This window comes from Aspergillus lucknowensis (genome assembly GCF_044049455.1).
Source record: "Aspergillus lucknowensis strain CBS 449.75 chromosome Unknown BJX67scaffold_72, whole genome shotgun sequence".
NCBI lineage: Eukaryota > Fungi > Ascomycota > Eurotiomycetes > Eurotiales > Aspergillaceae > Aspergillus > Aspergillus lucknowensis.
Window position 1 is genome coordinate 26,087 of NW_027263616.1, and position 15,194 is coordinate 41,280.

At 52.5% G+C, this 15,194-nt stretch overlaps 5 protein-coding genes across 5 annotated transcripts; 3 read left to right on the plus strand and 2 right to left on the minus strand.

The window, feature by feature from the left end:
- Positions 1-101: 101 nt before the first annotated feature.
- BJX67DRAFT_310972 (uncharacterized protein) lies at positions 102-2,053 on the plus strand. The gene is made up of 4 exons (XM_071027157.1): positions 102-685; positions 768-1,024; positions 1,084-1,205; positions 1,266-2,053. The coding sequence occupies exons 1-4, from the start codon at positions 259-261 to the stop codon at positions 1,966-1,968; spliced, it is 1,509 nt and encodes a 502-aa protein (XP_070881123.1). The 5' UTR covers positions 102-258; the 3' UTR covers positions 1,969-2,053.
- Positions 2,054-2,194: 141 nt separating this feature from the next.
- BJX67DRAFT_311017 (putative ubiquitin conjugating enzyme (UbcC)) lies at positions 2,195-3,595 on the plus strand. Its single transcript, XM_071027159.1, has 4 exons — positions 2,195-2,486; positions 2,544-2,670; positions 2,745-3,125; positions 3,235-3,595. The coding sequence occupies exons 1-4, from the start codon at positions 2,421-2,423 to the stop codon at positions 3,252-3,254; spliced, it is 594 nt and encodes a 197-aa protein (XP_070881124.1). The 5' UTR covers positions 2,195-2,420; the 3' UTR covers positions 3,255-3,595.
- A 1-nt stretch (position 3,596) lies between these two features.
- On the minus strand, positions 3,597-7,021 carry BJX67DRAFT_310989 (MCM DNA helicase complex subunit MCM6). The gene is made up of 4 exons (XM_071027158.1): positions 5,254-7,021; positions 5,065-5,200; positions 4,025-5,014; positions 3,597-3,966 (listed from the first exon to the last, which is right to left on the minus strand). The coding sequence occupies exons 1-4, from the start codon at positions 6,897-6,899 to the stop codon at positions 3,853-3,855; spliced, it is 2,886 nt and encodes a 961-aa protein (XP_070881125.1). The 5' UTR covers positions 6,900-7,021; the 3' UTR covers positions 3,597-3,852.
- Positions 7,022-7,369: 348 nt separating this feature from the next.
- Positions 7,370-9,727, plus strand: BJX67DRAFT_311845 (uncharacterized protein). The gene is made up of 3 exons (XM_071027161.1): positions 7,370-7,645; positions 7,719-8,053; positions 8,153-9,727. Exons 1-3 carry the CDS (start codon positions 7,555-7,557, stop codon positions 9,332-9,334), a joined length of 1,608 nt encoding a protein of 535 aa, XP_070881126.1. The 5' UTR covers positions 7,370-7,554; the 3' UTR covers positions 9,335-9,727.
- Positions 9,728-10,043: 316 nt separating this feature from the next.
- BJX67DRAFT_375466 (putative DUF221 domain protein) lies at positions 10,044-12,767 on the minus strand (the record flags this gene model as incomplete). Its single annotated transcript, XM_071031697.1, has 4 exons — positions 10,044-10,888; positions 10,942-11,340; positions 11,397-12,335; positions 12,386-12,767. The coding sequence occupies 4 exons, from the start codon at positions 12,765-12,767 to the stop codon at positions 10,044-10,046; spliced, it is 2,565 nt and encodes an 854-aa protein (XP_070881127.1).
- Between the last annotated feature and the right edge of the window lie 2,427 nt (positions 12,768-15,194).

A 15,194-nucleotide genomic window follows, 5' to 3' on the forward strand; every position in this document is an offset into this window, starting at 1 on the left:
TGCTGGGCATGTCCAAAACGAGAGGACCTGATACCCAATTTGGGCAAGCCGGCTTGGCCTCCACCGCTGTTCCAAGGTTCTGGAATCGAGACCTGTATTACCAATCGTCTAGTGTAACAATGCCAACAAGCTGGAGAGCTCAGCCACTTCCCCAGACTTTATTCTTTCGTCAGTCGACTTGTTAATCCTCATGTCTACTCTTCCAATTCCAATAGCTTGGTCAGAGTTCGAGAGAGGAGTTGGTCTGAGGATTTCACAATGGGCCATCCAACAAACCGTCCATTCCTCTTCATCCACTCCAATGGCCCCACGCACATGCACCACCGGGATGAATCGATCAAAAGCGAGATCCGGCGCCATATCATGGTCGACATCGGCAAGGCACGTCGAAAATCACCGCGGAATCCGCACGTAGATGTCCTCATGCAACCGTTAACCGAGGCGGAGCTCCAACGATTGAAGTCGAGGCGCTCGACTAAGACTACGAATCGTACGAGAGAGGAGCAATCAGCGGCATTATTATCGGCGACGCGTGCCGATGAGCAACCGGTTGTTCCATCTCCTACTCCTCCGTTCTGGGAACAACATCCACTTCTTGTTTTAGAGCAGCAATGGGAGATGGACATGTTCTCGGCATATGGAATTGCCCTGGTCATGAGCGAGGGGAGGAATTGGATGGCGAAAAGTGAGCGCACAGAACCTGCAGACCTTTGTTTTTTGATTGCATTCATGTATCCATGTCCCACTTTGTACTCATGGTAGAACAGACGCTCTCGCCGCAGGATTCTGGTTCCCATTTGCCTTCCGAGCATCAAAATTCCTGCATCAGTTCCGACGCATCCTCACAAGCCCCGATATGCTGGCTGCTGTGTCCTCCGTACAGGGGAGTGTGTTTCATATGCTTGCCCTGCGGCGGTCTATGGGGACTATCTCCTGTATTGAGAGGATATTGGCAGATTCGGATTTAAGTAGGGCGACGGCTAATAATGTGATTCGGGGGGTTCTAGCATCTATTTGCTATAATGTAAGAGCAGAGGATGTTATTCTCTTCTTTTCCAGAGCTATTCCTCTGACCTGCGCCAGTTTGTTTCCGCAGAATTTGCTCAGGCCCTAGTCCATATCAAGGGCTTAGGGCTATTGGTATCCGCGAAGGGCGGAGTGGGAAGTTTCCAAGATGATGAGGACCTTCGATTGATGATATTCTGGTACGCAACGATGACCATTGGTTACATCTATCACAATCTCGCTGACCGACGTTGCTATAGGGTTGATGTTACCGCAGCTCTGCTATTTAACTCAAGACCGCAATTTCCACTGCCGTGGGACTTACTACCCGAACTCCAGAGCTCTGACATCCTGCCAATACCACTTCTCAAGTTGGCAACGGAGACAGAGCGCACAGAGGACAGATACACCGCCGGAGTAATATCCTGCCTCCGAGACCTGTCAGCCTTTGCTTCCTATATTGAATCCGAGTTAGCCGTCCGCGGGGACGCCCTATGGGAGGATGAAGAAGGCATGGGTCTCCGACTCAACCCAATCACCTATCGTTTACTCACCCTATCCCCGACACCCAAGCCCACTTCACAACACCCTTCAGTCGCAAGCGCCATACAGCTTGGGCAGATCCTTTGGATTATCTGGATCAAACGCAGATATCGGTCGTACCCCGGTTCTCCCGCCGGATATGCGTCGAAACTATTTAGACTGATGCTTCACTGGCGGGTATGGGGCGCGGCGGAAGCGGATCTTCTTTCGGTTCGGCTGTGGCTGCTTGTTCTATGCGCTGTTAGCTCTTATGGTGCTGACGAGCAGAGGGTAACCGTGAATATGATTGCCGATGTTATGGAGCGATGGGGGTTGGGCTCGTGGAGTGAGGTGATGGGGTATATATGCCAGATGCCTTGGGTCAGTGTCTTCGACGCATTATGTGTGGAACTTGAAAGTAAGCTCCGTCTGTTTGAATAAAGTTGACAGCATACGAAGGCAAACTATGCTTGGGCGTTCCATTCCTCCCGAAGAGAAGTATAGTCGTTATGGAGCACATCAGAGTGGATGGATCAGAACTCCACTTGCTTGGTGGCTCCTGCCTTGAAAGTTAGGTGTCTAAAAGGCGTGTGGCTCGAGCGCTTCCAATTTTAGCTGCGCCACTCCGGAACCATCCGTTGTTGGATCATCGCCACTATCGCCTCCGAAGGAACGAATGGCGTCAGGCAAGAACACCCTGGATCATGACACAGACCAGCAGGCAGAGGCTCTGACCTCCAGGCACCCTTCCCCTGTCTTTGCTTTTTTCCCTCCTCTTCTTTGTCGCCTTCTGTCATTTCTCCTTCACCAACACTACCACCTTTGATTCTTGTTGTCCCTCCCCACTTCGCCCTGTCGAGTCCGTCTTGGTCGCTCTCCGACTCACTCTCATCATGGCCGAACGCATCCTGATGAATGAGTTCAAGGCTCTAGCCAAAGAGCATTGGGTCAACATTGAGGTTTGCCTCACACGATCACCCAGTGAACACAAGAGTCTAACCATCCCCAACCTTTAGCTCAAAAACGACGACATCTTCAACTGGGCCATCGGCCTTATCGTCCTCAACCCAGACTCCCTCTACTACGGCGGCTACTTCAAGGCCGTAATGGAGTTTCCCCGAAACTACCCATACTCGCCGCCAGGTACGCTCGCACCGCACCGCAACCTAAATCCAAATTCGCAAACACTAACGCAAACTCTGTTTCTGTCTCTCAAGAATTCCGCTTCCTCCGCCCTCTCTACCACCCGAACATCTATCCGGACGGCAAACTCTGCATCTCAATTCTCCACTCCCCGGGTGAGGACGAAATGTCCGGCGAACTCGCTTCAGAGCGCTGGTCGCCCGCCCAACGCGTCGAGTCTGTCCTCATCTCCATCCTCTCCCTCCTCGACGACGCCGAAGTCTCCTCCCCCGCAAACGTCGACGCCGGCGTGCTTCTCCGCAATTCTCCAGAGAAATACAAGGAGACCGTGCTCAAGTGTGTCGAGGAGTCGAAGGCGGATATCCCGGAAGGGTTTGAGATGCCAACGCACCAGAGTACGGCGAAGAGTGCACCGAAGCTTGTTAAGGATGACGACTCGGATTTCTGGGTTGAGAGTGATGTCGATGATGATGATATGTTTGGCGGGAGTGGGAGTGACCAGGAGGTTTTGGACTCGGATGGGTATGAGATTGAGCAGGATGATGATGACGAGGATACGGGGAGTGATGATGACGATGATGTGAACTGAGATACCCAACCCAGCCGCTCTCCTTTTATCTGGGATATCGCGAGGAGAATGCGCAAGGAGCTTGAGATTTCTCACGGAACTCAATAACAGGAGGACATTGAACACTGGCATAGCGCAGGCGCATTTTCGGCATCTTATGGAGGGACTGTATTTTTTAAGATATCCGGTATTAGCATTTTGTTAGAAGCCTTGCGTTGACGGGTGCAATCGAGTTCATTTTCCTTTATTACATCTAGACGCATTCTTCCTGTGGCTTTTTTTTGCTCCTTCCAACCTTCTCTGGCTTAAAATTAGAGTGCTGATGCCCAAGTACCTGCAACAGGTTCAATTCATACTAATTTCATTAGAAGTTGATTGAAGTATACTACCGTGTTACCAAGATCCATGCACCCCGCCCAGTCCCATACGAGTATCCCATACACATCTATGAAAACGACATGAAGATGAACATGACCGCCAAATATCACAGATTATTTGAATCAGAACAAAAAAAATTGTCATCACTCGTGATCCCGACGCCATGTGCAATCCTCACAAAACATACATGATAAGATTCCAAATCGCTTCCCTCTCTCTTCGTTTTCTGGTCTACTTTACTCTTCATCGATGGCGCAGTTCGGATGCACGACGTAGACGGTGCGCTGGGATTGCGTTTCGCTGCTTTCGTCGACGAGGCCCTCGCCATGGATGGGCATTAGGATGTTATCCTGGAAGAAAAAGTTAATTTGTTGGATTCAGAATGGTATGGTAGTACACGCGACATACCTTAACCAAGCGCTTCAAAACCTTGACAGCAAGCCCACGTTCGCGCTGGAGGTCTTCCTCATTGTTCAGCTCCGCCTCGATCTGCTCGAGATACCAGACCAGCAGGTCTTCCTGCTCAACGCCCTCGCCGGCCTGGGCCTCGTCCTCGCGTATTCGGCGCACAACGAGATTCAGGATCTTCATGTACTTGTCGTATGTGATCTTTGTCTTGACGCGTTGCTGCTGCTGCGCTTGCTCTGGTCCCTCGCGCATGGGGCTATCGCCGTCCCGGTCGCGGTCGGCCATTCCCTGGTCGTCGTTGTCGGCGCCACGGCCTGCGGCAGCATCTTCGTCGTCGTCGTCGACTTCGACGTCATCCTTCTCGACGGTGACGATACTCTGCCTGAGGAGGTCGTATGCTTCGCGTACGAACTTGGGGACGACTTCTTCGACGCAGTTGACCTTTGCAATCGCCTCGGAGAGACGAATAAGGGACTCCAGCTGGCGGACGGTAATGCGGTACGAGGAGCGGCCCATGCCGCCCTGGGCGTCGTTGGCGCGCAGTTCCTTGTACTTCTCGACGAGGAGGACCTTGGCTTCCTCTCTGAAGACGGGGCGGAATGTGCGCGCAAACCGGATGTAGCGCTGGAGCTGCTCGGTGCTGAATTCGGGCTCGACGGCCTCGTCGCGGTTCATGTGGACGTTGACGATGTGGTCGGCCAGATTGCGGTCAACTTCCTCGTTTGGCTCGTCGCGGATCACAAAGAACAGGTCGAATCTGCTCATGATGGGGGCGCTGAAGTTCAGGTTGCCGCGGAGGGTGGTTTTGGGGTCGTAGCGGCCGCCGATTGGGTTTGCGGCGGCGAGGATCGATGCGCGGGCATTCAGTGTTGTGTGGATACCGGCTTTGGCGATGGAGATTGTTTGCTGTTCCATTGCTTCGTGGATGGCGACTTGGTCGCTGATGTCCATCTTGTCGAACTCGTCGATGGCGCAGATACCGCCGCCGTTCTATGAGCAGATTAGCCACCGCCGGTGATTCGGAGAAGAATGATACATACGGCTAACATCAGTGCACCGGCTTCAATTGTGAACTCTCCGGTTTCGGCGTCTTTTACGACCGACGCGGTCAAACCAGCAGCCGAGGAGGCTTTACCACTGGTGTAGACAGCACGGGGGTGTAGAGAGCAGATATATCTAGTTGTGGTTGTTAGCATCCTAGCACAGGCATGGGTGGTTTGGAGAATTACTTTAGGAATTGACTCTTGCTCGTCGATGGATCACCGACAATACAGATATTGATGTCGCCACGGAGCTGTAAACTCTCCTGTTCAGTAGACTTGGCTACTCCTCCAACCAGCTGTAAGAGAAGACCCTTCTTGATCTGCCGGTGTCCGTATATCATGGGTGCAATGGAATCCACCAACCGAGAGTAGATATACTCAGAATGAACCATACTCTTCAAATCGTTGACTTCTGATGGACTCAAGCTCTGTAGGAACGCCTCTTGTGCCTGGTCGTCATCAGGCTCAGGGTCTGGGTTCTGATTCAACGAACCCAAGATTCTGTGTGATTGGCCGCTCAGTTGCTGGTTCGACTGTTGGCCAGGGGTTGTCGTATCAGGAGTGACCATACAGGCCAAGAATGCCAATCTGTAGGTCAGGTCCCTCACACCAAGGGCCTTGAGTCCGCTAACACCTCCTCCACCAACATCACTGCTGCGGAACGCACTGTTGTCGCGCACTGCCTCCGGGCGCACTCCTGGCAAGCCTAGTTGGCTAACATCGGGAATGACAATGAGTGTGCCTGTGAAGATAGAACGTTCACCAGCCTTCACACGATCGACCATCTCGCCACGCAGGATGACTTCCATCGTCCGCGGCATACTGCCGGTAGGAATTTCGTGCGAAGACTCTTGGAGTTTCACTTTCTGCCAGTCAATAAATGTACTCTTTCCAATATCCAGACGCCAGCCAGAGCGGTTGCCACAAGTGTTGTTGGGGCATAGCGTGGGCTCGGTATAGCGGAAAGTCTGCTCAACGTTGGAGCAAACCGACCTGCAGCCTTGACAGATAAAAGTCCCCAGTGACAGTTCTGGCCGAATCTCTGAGGTTCTAGTCACGGTGCCGGAGACTGAGAGCAGCTTTCCAATCTGCAAGGTTCGAAGCTGGCGCAGTCGGGAAACCAGAGGCAAATTATAAAAGGCCAGGGAGAACAGCTTATCCGTCTGCTGGTGTCGAGTCTTCTCGCGAATTGTCCTTGCCAGTTTAGGGTCATCTGAAACACTCGAATTGCCAGCCATCATGGAAGTGCCAGCCTGGGAAGAGACACTGGCCGTTGCTTGACGGTGCGAGACAAAGTATTCGGGTTCGTACTTGGCGATTAAGTTGTGCAATGCTTTAATCAGGAATGGTTGGAATCGATAGTACTGATTTGCGATTGCATCCGCCAGAATTGGGTTGTCAAGAGACGTCAAGTGCGTAAAGTCCACATACAGCGTGGATAGTTCCCATTTCGCCATTCCATGGATCTGGGCAACGTAGTATTTATCACTCATAGGCGCTGAGGATGGTGGGGGGTGTGACGTTGGCGCAGCCTCTTCCTGATAACTTTCTAGTAACTCCTCAAACGCCTGCTGTACCTTTTCGCCAGCCAAGTCCACCACTGGAGGCGGGCCAGGCAGATAAGGATTCCGCAGCCGCACTGTTGAGCCGTTTGACTCGGCCACTTGGTCGTCAGGAAAGGCATTGGCGTCGCTCATAGGGGCATTGCTCTCCGACAGGGGTTGAGGTCTTGAGCTGCTGGGTAATTGATCTGAAGGGACCCCTCGTTCATCGCGAGACCCGGCAGTCGAGCCCAGCTCAGACTGGAGGACGGCATCGAAGAGGGAGGACATGGCGAAAGGCCAGGCGAGGCCGTAGAAAGCGAAGGTGGGTATACGGTCAGGAATCAAGCCTCTTCTTCTTCAGATGAGGGAATAGTGTTGTTTAAGAGTGTCGACAAAGGGTTGTGCTGGTCACTGAGCCTTGAAGCCCAAACAATTCTTTCAGTGCGACGCGTTCCTGACGCGAAACGCGTCGGAGCGAGGTTTAATCCGCGCCGACGCGTAAAGTGGTTTTTAACGCTTACCTCAGCGGGCCGTGGCGCACGGATCGTGACTTTGCAGACGCTAATCCGCATTAAGCGTCGAGGACAAGGTCCAAGCGGACAAATGATGGCGAATGATCCAATAATCCCATTGGAAATTGTTTGCGAACGAAGGACTCTGAGGTGTCGAATTCAACCCCCCACTCGTCCAACCGGCGCTATTTCCGTCGACTCGTCGCCCCCGGGCGCCGGTGGAGCGCAAAGGGTGCGGTGCTCTGCTGGATTGCAGACCCCAAAGACAGATAAGCGAAGCGCCCTGCTTCCCCAGAGGGAATCTCTGAACCCCCCCTCCTCCGACCTTTCTCCTTATTGAGCGACCCTCAGTGATCTCCCCAAAGATGATGTCCTGACGGCCTCTCCCATCCCACCCCATTCAGCCATTCAATTGCCGTGCCCCCGCCGTAATGGCCGCAAACAGATGTCTCTCGGCTGATCCCATTCACATTGAGGCGGTTCCTGAACCACGTGCCGGACCCTCAGAATCTCATCTACGGCGTTGGTCACCGAGCATTTATTACTCTCGTACTCACCATCCATTCATGAATTCCCTAACATCTCTTTTCGTCAGGGAGCGCCAGCGAAGACCTTCAGAACCTCAAGATCAAACGGCACAAGCGGATATCAAACGATGAATCGTCAAAAAGCCAGACCTTCTACTTTGTCGACTCGAATTCGTCGTCCCGCGAGAAGCGCGCACATGTTATGCGGCACCATGTCCAGGAGAAGCGGAGGCAGCAGCGGCGTTCGCATTCACGGAACAGCAGCGAGAAAAAGGCCAATGGGTTGCCCCCATTTCTTTCATGGGAGCACAAGCAGTTAGATACACAGGAGGAGGCAGAAGGCGGGCCACCCGATACAGAGCGCGCTCCAAGCCGTCGAGATCACACATCCACCCTTCGCGCAGTAGGTCAAGCCAATTCGGACCTTCTTTGTACCTCGCTTGATTTCAAGACTGGAACAAGCCTGGCATCGACATCGTACGCTAACAAGACGGGCTTCAAGACAGATGAACCAGAAACCAAACGCTTACGACTGAAACCCGCTTTCGTCTCCCCAGAAACCCCTCCCCGTGTTCCGACACCAGCCTCTATGTTAGGCTCCTCCAGAAAAGACCCGTTTAACAGTCTACCGATCACCCGTACAGCTGACGCGGAACTGGCCGACTACTGGACGAATAAATTGACCTACTGGTCCGGCCAGAATAAATACGTGAAGGATTCTGTCTTCAAAACCTCCATGAACCACCCATTATCATTCCACGCAGTCATCCTCACGTACTGTGCCCGATGGAAACCCCAATTATACAACCAAAGCAACAGCTCCGAAATCAATCACCACTTCTCTTACGCCACGCAAGGAATCGAAGACGCCATGAACGGCCACCTAAAAATTGACAGCGACAGCCTAGCAATGGCCCTCGCCGGCCTCGCCCTCCAAGAAGACCGCTTCGGCTCGAAAGAGCAAGCCACAAAATACGAAGACCAAGCTGTCCAAATCCTCCGCACCCGTCCGCGCTCCCACGGCCTCGCCGAAGTCTTCCTCCACTACGTCCGCTACGTCATGATGCCTCCCACCCCCAAATCCCCAATCCGCTGGCACGACGGCCAAGAATGGCTCGTCACCTTCCTCCGCGCCGCAGAGGGGCTCATGCAGTCGCACAACACAGAAAAATACCTCTGCTCCGTGCCCCAGCGTCGCGCGGCCTTCCAAATCGGAAGCCCCCTCTTCGCCCTCCTCTCCAGCGGGCCTCACCCCTCCCGCGTCCCGCTCGACTCCCGCATCTACGTCGTCCGCAACGTCCCCACCCAGGAAATCACCCGCACAGCCGCCCTCATCTACATCACCGCCGCGCTGTGGGACTTCCAGGATTCCCCCGGCAAGACCGCCCGGTTCCTTAGCCACCTGCAGCACATCGTCAAGGAAAAAGAGCTGGACAGGTACCCGGCCTGCGAGAGCTTCATCTGGCTCCTCCTCGAGGAAAACTGCGATACGGACCTTAAGGACCCCGAGCGAGGCTGGTCGACGGGCGAACTGCTCAAGATCCATAAACAGTTGCGTCCCGATTTGCAGTTCCAGTATAATGAAACTTTGCTGAGCTTCTTGATGCTCAACATGCCGATGAAGAGTGTTGAGGCCTTTGAGAAAGAGTTACAGCCGACGTCGAGGATCGAGGAGGAGGGTTGATATTGACAGACCATGACATTCTGGCCGCGTATATGAGATAATGGTGGAAAGTGAGGGTGGGGATGAGATACCCATGGTGCCAAGTCAGCGAGTTTGTTATTGCGGGCGTATATAGCTATATTATATTCGTGTTAGCGCGATACTCTTCAATTATAGCCATTGGGGAGTCTCATTTTATTTCCGCGTGTATGATGTCTCCGGTGCGCCATTCCAGTTTTCACTCTACATCCGCCTCTAATATTCTCGGGTCTCTAGCTAAGAAAGGAACCTCTAAAGATCAAATAAGTTAGTGTTCGCAAGATTCCAAGTGTCAAGTTCGTGAACTCTCCAAGAAACCGCGAAATGAGATGGCAAACAGCTTCATGCCGAGAGACAGGAATACACGTGTTGATAGATATCCAGTCTGACAGAGCATTAATATTATTACTAGATCCCCAATAAGTTATAGATATAATATAAACTTAGACGAAATATGCTCCGCCAACCAAATCAATCGCATATCCCATCGTCGACAGCAGAGGACATGATTATAGATCCATCAACCACCACGTCCACCCGGGTATCAAGCATATCAAGAAGGTCAAAAGATAGAGAAGAAGAAAAAGGAGGAAGTTAGCATGACCACATTCGTTGTATATATCGTTCTTCAAGCAAGTGCATCATACTGAGCGCGTCCCGGTTTTGTAAGTATCCGGGGAGTTGACCAGTTTTAGTAGTGTATCTTCTCCTCGAAAATCGGGGGAATACCCTTTTCAATATTCCAGACAATCTTATTCTTCTCATCGAGCCAGGCATCATCGTCCGAGATGGGGATGACGCGGCCAGTGTGCCGGATTTCCTGGGCAGAAATACCCATCTCGTCGCGTGGAATCCAGAGGAGAGGCGCCTGTGCGCTGATAGCGGGGTGGTAGTACGCTTTCTGCTCGACCTCCGGAGAGTACGAGGTCACGTCTGTACCGCTGGGAACCCATTTTCGGAGCTGCTCGTAGCCGCTGTACTTATCAGGACGTAGGTACTTAACTAGGAAATTGACCTTGGGCTCTGGTGGGGTGGACTGGGCAAGTCCCTTCTCAGCGGAATCAACATTCTCAGCATCGTTTCCGTTGCCGTTGGCGCTGGAGCTGGTAACGGCGATGCCATCCCGATCGTTCTTCTCGCCGTCGGCAGTGGACGTGAAGTTGGACTCGCGGGAGAGCAAGGCTTCCTCTTCGGCCTCGAGGTTCTTGGGGAGATAGTTGATAAGGGGGTCCAGGGCCTGGTTGAGCGAGACGTGAAAGATGATCATGCCAACGAGAAGGATAATCATCAGGATTAGTGGCCCGAGGGCGATGCGGCTGGCGCCGGTTCCAATTGCAAACAGACCGATCAGGCAGACTACAAGGAGGTAGCATCCCACGGTGATATGCTGGAGGGCCCGGGCGAAATTCTTGCCCTGGGTGTCGATGTTGGCGTTGGAGACATATAGAAGGTTGTAGCGGTAGGCAAAGTAGAAGAGGTACAAGCCGATGGTAGCAAACCCCAGAACCAGTGGAGCAATGCACGAGTAAGTGATAGCTAGGCCGGCGGTCAGTTCACGGGTCGACAAATCAAACACGAGCAATACGCACCAATGACAGCCAAGAGAGTGAACACGGGATACACAGTTCCCCAACCCAGTCCCGCAAGATTAGACCAACGGCTATACATCTTGCGAGGGGTGTTATCTAACAGACGGCCGAGAACCTTTCCAATAATCAAACCGGCAATCTGCAGAAGGGCACCGGAGCTGAACGACAGACCCTGGAGAACAATATAGGAGACGTAGAAGTTCGAGGCAGTCGGAATCTTGTTGGCGAGGAGGGAGGGTGCAGACGTAGGGTCATCGATGATATCAGTCACTACACTCGACGCCGAGGACGCGAGAGTAACAACCAGGAAGACCTGAACCACCTGGAAGAGGAAGTAGAAGTTTTGCGTGGTCAATTCCACAGCTGCCAAACTCGGGGCACCGCCAATCTTGGCCATCACTGCGGGTTTTGTTAGCTAAAGAGATCAGACTGAAAAGACTGCTAGAGTTACTCACGTCGAAGAACAATAGGCAACAGAGCCATGAGCACAGACATGAGGATAGTTGGGAGGAGGCCGGTGATAGCGCCCTTAATCCAGCTGGGTACATGGTCGATAAAGCGGAGGAAGTGAACCTTATCAGTCAGACTATCAATGTTGGAAAGAGAACCGACAAAGGCCGTCGGAATTGCCCAGAAGATGACCAGGGCCACAACGAAGGCAACAGACGCCGAGTAGCGGATGATGCGCTCCCACCACTTGATGCGCAAGTTCGACCAAATGATCTGAGTAGGTTCCAAGCCGATGTAACGTGGAGCCATATGTAGGGGAAGATTGTGCGCAACCGACTGGTAGGCGGCCTGAGCATCTGCTTGTTGGTGGAATTCAACAAAAACCGATGAGACCAGCTTTGCGTCGCCAGCCCTGTGGTAGTCCTGAAGCTTCTCGATCTCAGGGTTCAGGCGTTCAATTTCAGACCTCGCCCAGTTGATTGTATCGACCTTCTTCCCAATGATTGGCTTTAGCCGATGCGTAGGCCGGTCCGTCGGCTTGACCCACTGGGCCGCAACAGAGCCGGATTCGCCATCATCCGCGGATGGTGCTTCAGAGGTAGTAGGCTCTTCGGCACTGCCTCCCTTTTTCAGCTTCTTCAGACGGGCGCCATTAGCCAGTCTAATCAGCTTTGTTTCTGCCCCCTCCAACTTCATGGCAGCTTTCTCGCGTTCATCAACTTTATCCGACAGCTCGGCTGTGTCGGTCGTGAGCCAAACATTCTTCACTTTATTTGGTCCGAACATGCGCCGGATCTTGTCACGGCTCAAATATTCCTGGGGGACGGCCGTGAAAAGCACAGTGCGGGACGATAGCCGACTCGCATAGGCGCGAGAGAGAGAGTATGCTTGGCGCAAATTGATGTAGAAGAGGCTTTCGCGGGTTACAGTAAAGAAAACAAACCCTATGAACAGTCAGACTCGGTCCCACACAGCGAGAGCGGATGCACCTTACCGACAAAGATCCAGGCAATGAACGCGTGTCCAAAGAACCGAGCATAGTTCTTATCCGCAACATTGGCAAAACTCAGAATATCGAGTTGTTTCATACCATTGCCTCCAGTTCCGTTCAATGGCATGAGGACAGGCCAGGTAATCAGACAGCCGACGAAACAGATCAGGGTAACGATTTTGAGAAAACGAAGCAGAAGGTAGGCATCCATGGAGTGGTGCTGCAGAACATATTCATCGGGGAGCTTGTACATATCGCGAAGCCATCCAATGGGACTGGTCGAGGAAGGGGGTGTCCGCTCCGACTCTCTTAAGAATCCAACGTATGTCCGAGGCATATACATCCGGCGCTCACTGCGTCGTAGAACCACGAAGACCGCGACCATGGCCACGGCCACCACCAACGAGGGAATTAAGACGACGACGAGACTGGAGGCGGAATTGGAGGCCTCCGAGGGGTTTTCGGCGTCCTGTCTGGGTCAGAGGCCTGAACCGCGATGGCATTGTATGAATCAAGACGACTTACCGCCATGATGGCTTCTGTTGGCTCGATCCCTCGAGCAGTATTCGGGTTTAAAGCTCGGCTGGGAGATGTTGCACTCAGGGACACTCAAGGACAGGCAGACCGCAGGAAAGGTGAATTGACCAAACCAAGGGATGCCCGCCAGACCCGATGAAGCGAGTTGAAGATGGAAGATGAGGGAGCCCAAATGAAAGAATGGCTGGGGATCTGGGTTGGGAAAAGAAGAAAAGAAGCGAGAGAGCAAGAGGGGCAACGTGCCAGCTGCAAGTGTGGTTCTGGTCCACGTAGGGGTGAAAAAACAAATCAACACACGAAGGAAACAAACCTTGAGTCGGCAGCGCACATGCCAATTGGAAAAGGAAGGGATGGGGAATGGATTTTAAAAATAACGCTAAAAAAAGGAGTGGAACCGCTGGGAAGAACTTGAAGAGATCGAGCAGATCGAGCTGCTGCTGCCAGTCAGGGCGTCATTGGAGAGACAGGGATAAGGAGACGATGACGATGAGATGTTGAAATCGGTGAGTTGGTTCCAAAGGGTGCGTTCGTCTGGGTCGATCCAGACGAGTGGCGTGATCGTCGATTCGATGGCCACTCCAGCTCCCAAGCGTTTCAGCCACACACTTCTTTCATCACGACCTGACGGCAGACTCAGTCAGGACAGGCACAATTATTATTAATTAATTTCTATTGTTTCCAACGTCAACAACCCGATCTGGAGTCCACAGCCGCAATTCCATCTCCCTCGAGCAAGAATTTCTTGATGGTTGAGCCTCCTGCTCAAAATTGAGCACAAAACCAAACCATCAAAGTTCAAATAGATCGCCCCTTAGCGTCGCCCTAAGAGCCATGCCATTGGCACAGTTTCTCCATGTGGCAAATTTGGTTCTTCCAACGGAAAGGTCTGCTTTCATCTCAGCACCTGCACCACAGTTGCTCCAGAACAGAGGCGACAATGTTACGCTTTAAGTGCATCCTGTGGCACTGGAAGACTGGGACATTGCAGAGATGCAAGGCGGCACCGCTTGAGGGTGGTGATGTAACAACCAGCTCTCGTCCAAACCAGACAAATCAGATCTCCCGGAAATGCTGAACCCTGCATCGTGGGACCACCATTCTCTCCAGCGCCGATCTCCATCATCTGTACCAGCGACGACGACGAATCTCAGTATTTTCGCTCACTCCACCCAAGACTTCTCTTCTTGAGGCTTTTCCTCGCACGAACAGCTGTTCTCCTTGCAAGTGGGCGTGATTTTGCACAGCCGAACCCTGGTTGCGATGTCCCGTTGCATGCGCCACATCCCGCGCCAAGATAATGTTGTGGTTATTCAGCAGGTGCCTGCTTTTTCAGCTTTCAGTTGCTTCGGTGCTGCTCCTGCAGCTGGGAAACAGGAGCAGCAAGACTCACCTGACTCCCTTTCTCCATGTCAGACATGCCCATGAGAAGATTGCGTCTCTGAGTCATTAGAACGACCAAATGAGTTTTGTCTCGCCCGTAGCTAATAAGATAGCCACACCTTTGGGGGTGAGATTGTAAACAAGAGCGAGCAGGCCACCTCGTGGAAGCGAAAAATAGGGCTCGGGGGATACAATCGTTTTATATTCGTCGTTCAGGCTCACTTTTGAGTCCTTGACAAAACATAATCCCCTGTCATCGCACCCAGTCCAATATACCTTCAGCACACACGACATTATACCCCTGGCTTCAGAGCATAGAGAACTTATGAGAACGCCTCGCCAGCTTCGTCGCATCCCGCGAAGCTAATTCCAATACCCATGTCGAAGAATCAGATACTGGACCTGAGATCGAAACCGCACGCTCCTGCGCGAGGCTACCTCCCAGCAGGCGTCGCAGAGTTCCCCCCAGCGGGAGGCGCCTTCCATCTGGAATGGACCAATGGACCAACGCAGGTCCGTTTCGGGAACCTGAACCCGAGAACCTATGAAGACGACACCAGCCTGCAATTCCCCCCATCGAACGGCTGTTCGTGCCTCATGGGTTTTGGACATGGCACGATCAGAAGCGTTTGCTTGTATGATCTTTAGGATTCGAGTTTGTACAAGCGTGGGTAGAGAAAGCTGAAGCTGGCGTCGCCAACCAGGTCCTGTCTGAGTGGATGTTATTGGGAGTGAGCGTTCACCTCTCATTTCGATCAGCACTGAATAGTCGGCAGAATAATGATGGCTTCAAAACAAAAACTAACATGATTACCGAGCAGTGGCGTGATTAATTCAGCAAAGCTATATAAATTTAATTCTTCCATCTCGGTTTGGAGAGCAAGAGCACATGTGA

What these genes read in the sequence shown, in the direction of transcription:
- BJX67DRAFT_310972 (XM_071027157.1), top strand. Translation starts at nt 259, where the DNA reads ATGGGCCATCCAACAAACCGTCCATTCCTCTTCATCCACTCCAATGGC. An exon ending in TAGCATCTATTTGCTATAAT is followed by an intron (nt 1,025 to 1,083) that starts GTAAGAGCAGAG and finishes GACCTGCGCCAG; the next exon opens with TTTGTTTCCGCAGAATTTGC. An exon ending in CTTCGATTGATGATATTCTG is followed by an intron (nt 1,206 to 1,265) that starts GTACGCAACGAT and finishes ACGTTGCTATAG; the next exon opens with GGTTGATGTTACCGCAGCTC.
- BJX67DRAFT_311017 (XM_071027159.1), top strand. Translation starts at nt 2,421, where the DNA reads ATGGCCGAACGCATCCTGATGAATGAGTTCAAGGCTCTAGCCAAAGAG. An exon ending in CTACCCATACTCGCCGCCAG is followed by an intron (nt 2,671 to 2,744) that starts GTACGCTCGCAC and finishes CTGTCTCTCAAG; the next exon opens with AATTCCGCTTCCTCCGCCCT. An exon ending in CTCGGATTTCTGGGTTGAGA is followed by an intron (nt 3,126 to 3,234) that starts GTGATGTCGATG and finishes GGATACGGGGAG; the next exon opens with TGATGATGACGATGATGTGA.
- BJX67DRAFT_310989 (XM_071027158.1), bottom strand. Translation starts at nt 6,899, where the DNA reads ATGTCCTCCCTCTTCGATGCCGTCCTCCAGTCTGAGCTGGGCTCGACT. An exon ending in AGCAAGAGTCAATTCCTAAA is followed by an intron (nt 5,201 to 5,253) that starts GTAATTCTCCAA and finishes AACCACAACTAG; the next exon opens with ATATATCTGCTCTCTACACC. An exon ending in CCGGTGCACTGATGTTAGCC is followed by an intron (nt 5,015 to 5,064) that starts GTATGTATCATT and finishes ATCTGCTCATAG; the next exon opens with AACGGCGGCGGTATCTGCGC.
- BJX67DRAFT_311845 (XM_071027161.1), top strand. Translation starts at nt 7,555, where the DNA reads ATGGCCGCAAACAGATGTCTCTCGGCTGATCCCATTCACATTGAGGCG. An exon ending in CTCAGAATCTCATCTACGGC is followed by an intron (nt 7,646 to 7,718) that starts GTTGGTCACCGA and finishes TCTTTTCGTCAG; the next exon opens with GGAGCGCCAGCGAAGACCTT. An exon ending in ACACATCCACCCTTCGCGCA is followed by an intron (nt 8,054 to 8,152) that starts GTAGGTCAAGCC and finishes ACGGGCTTCAAG; the next exon opens with ACAGATGAACCAGAAACCAA.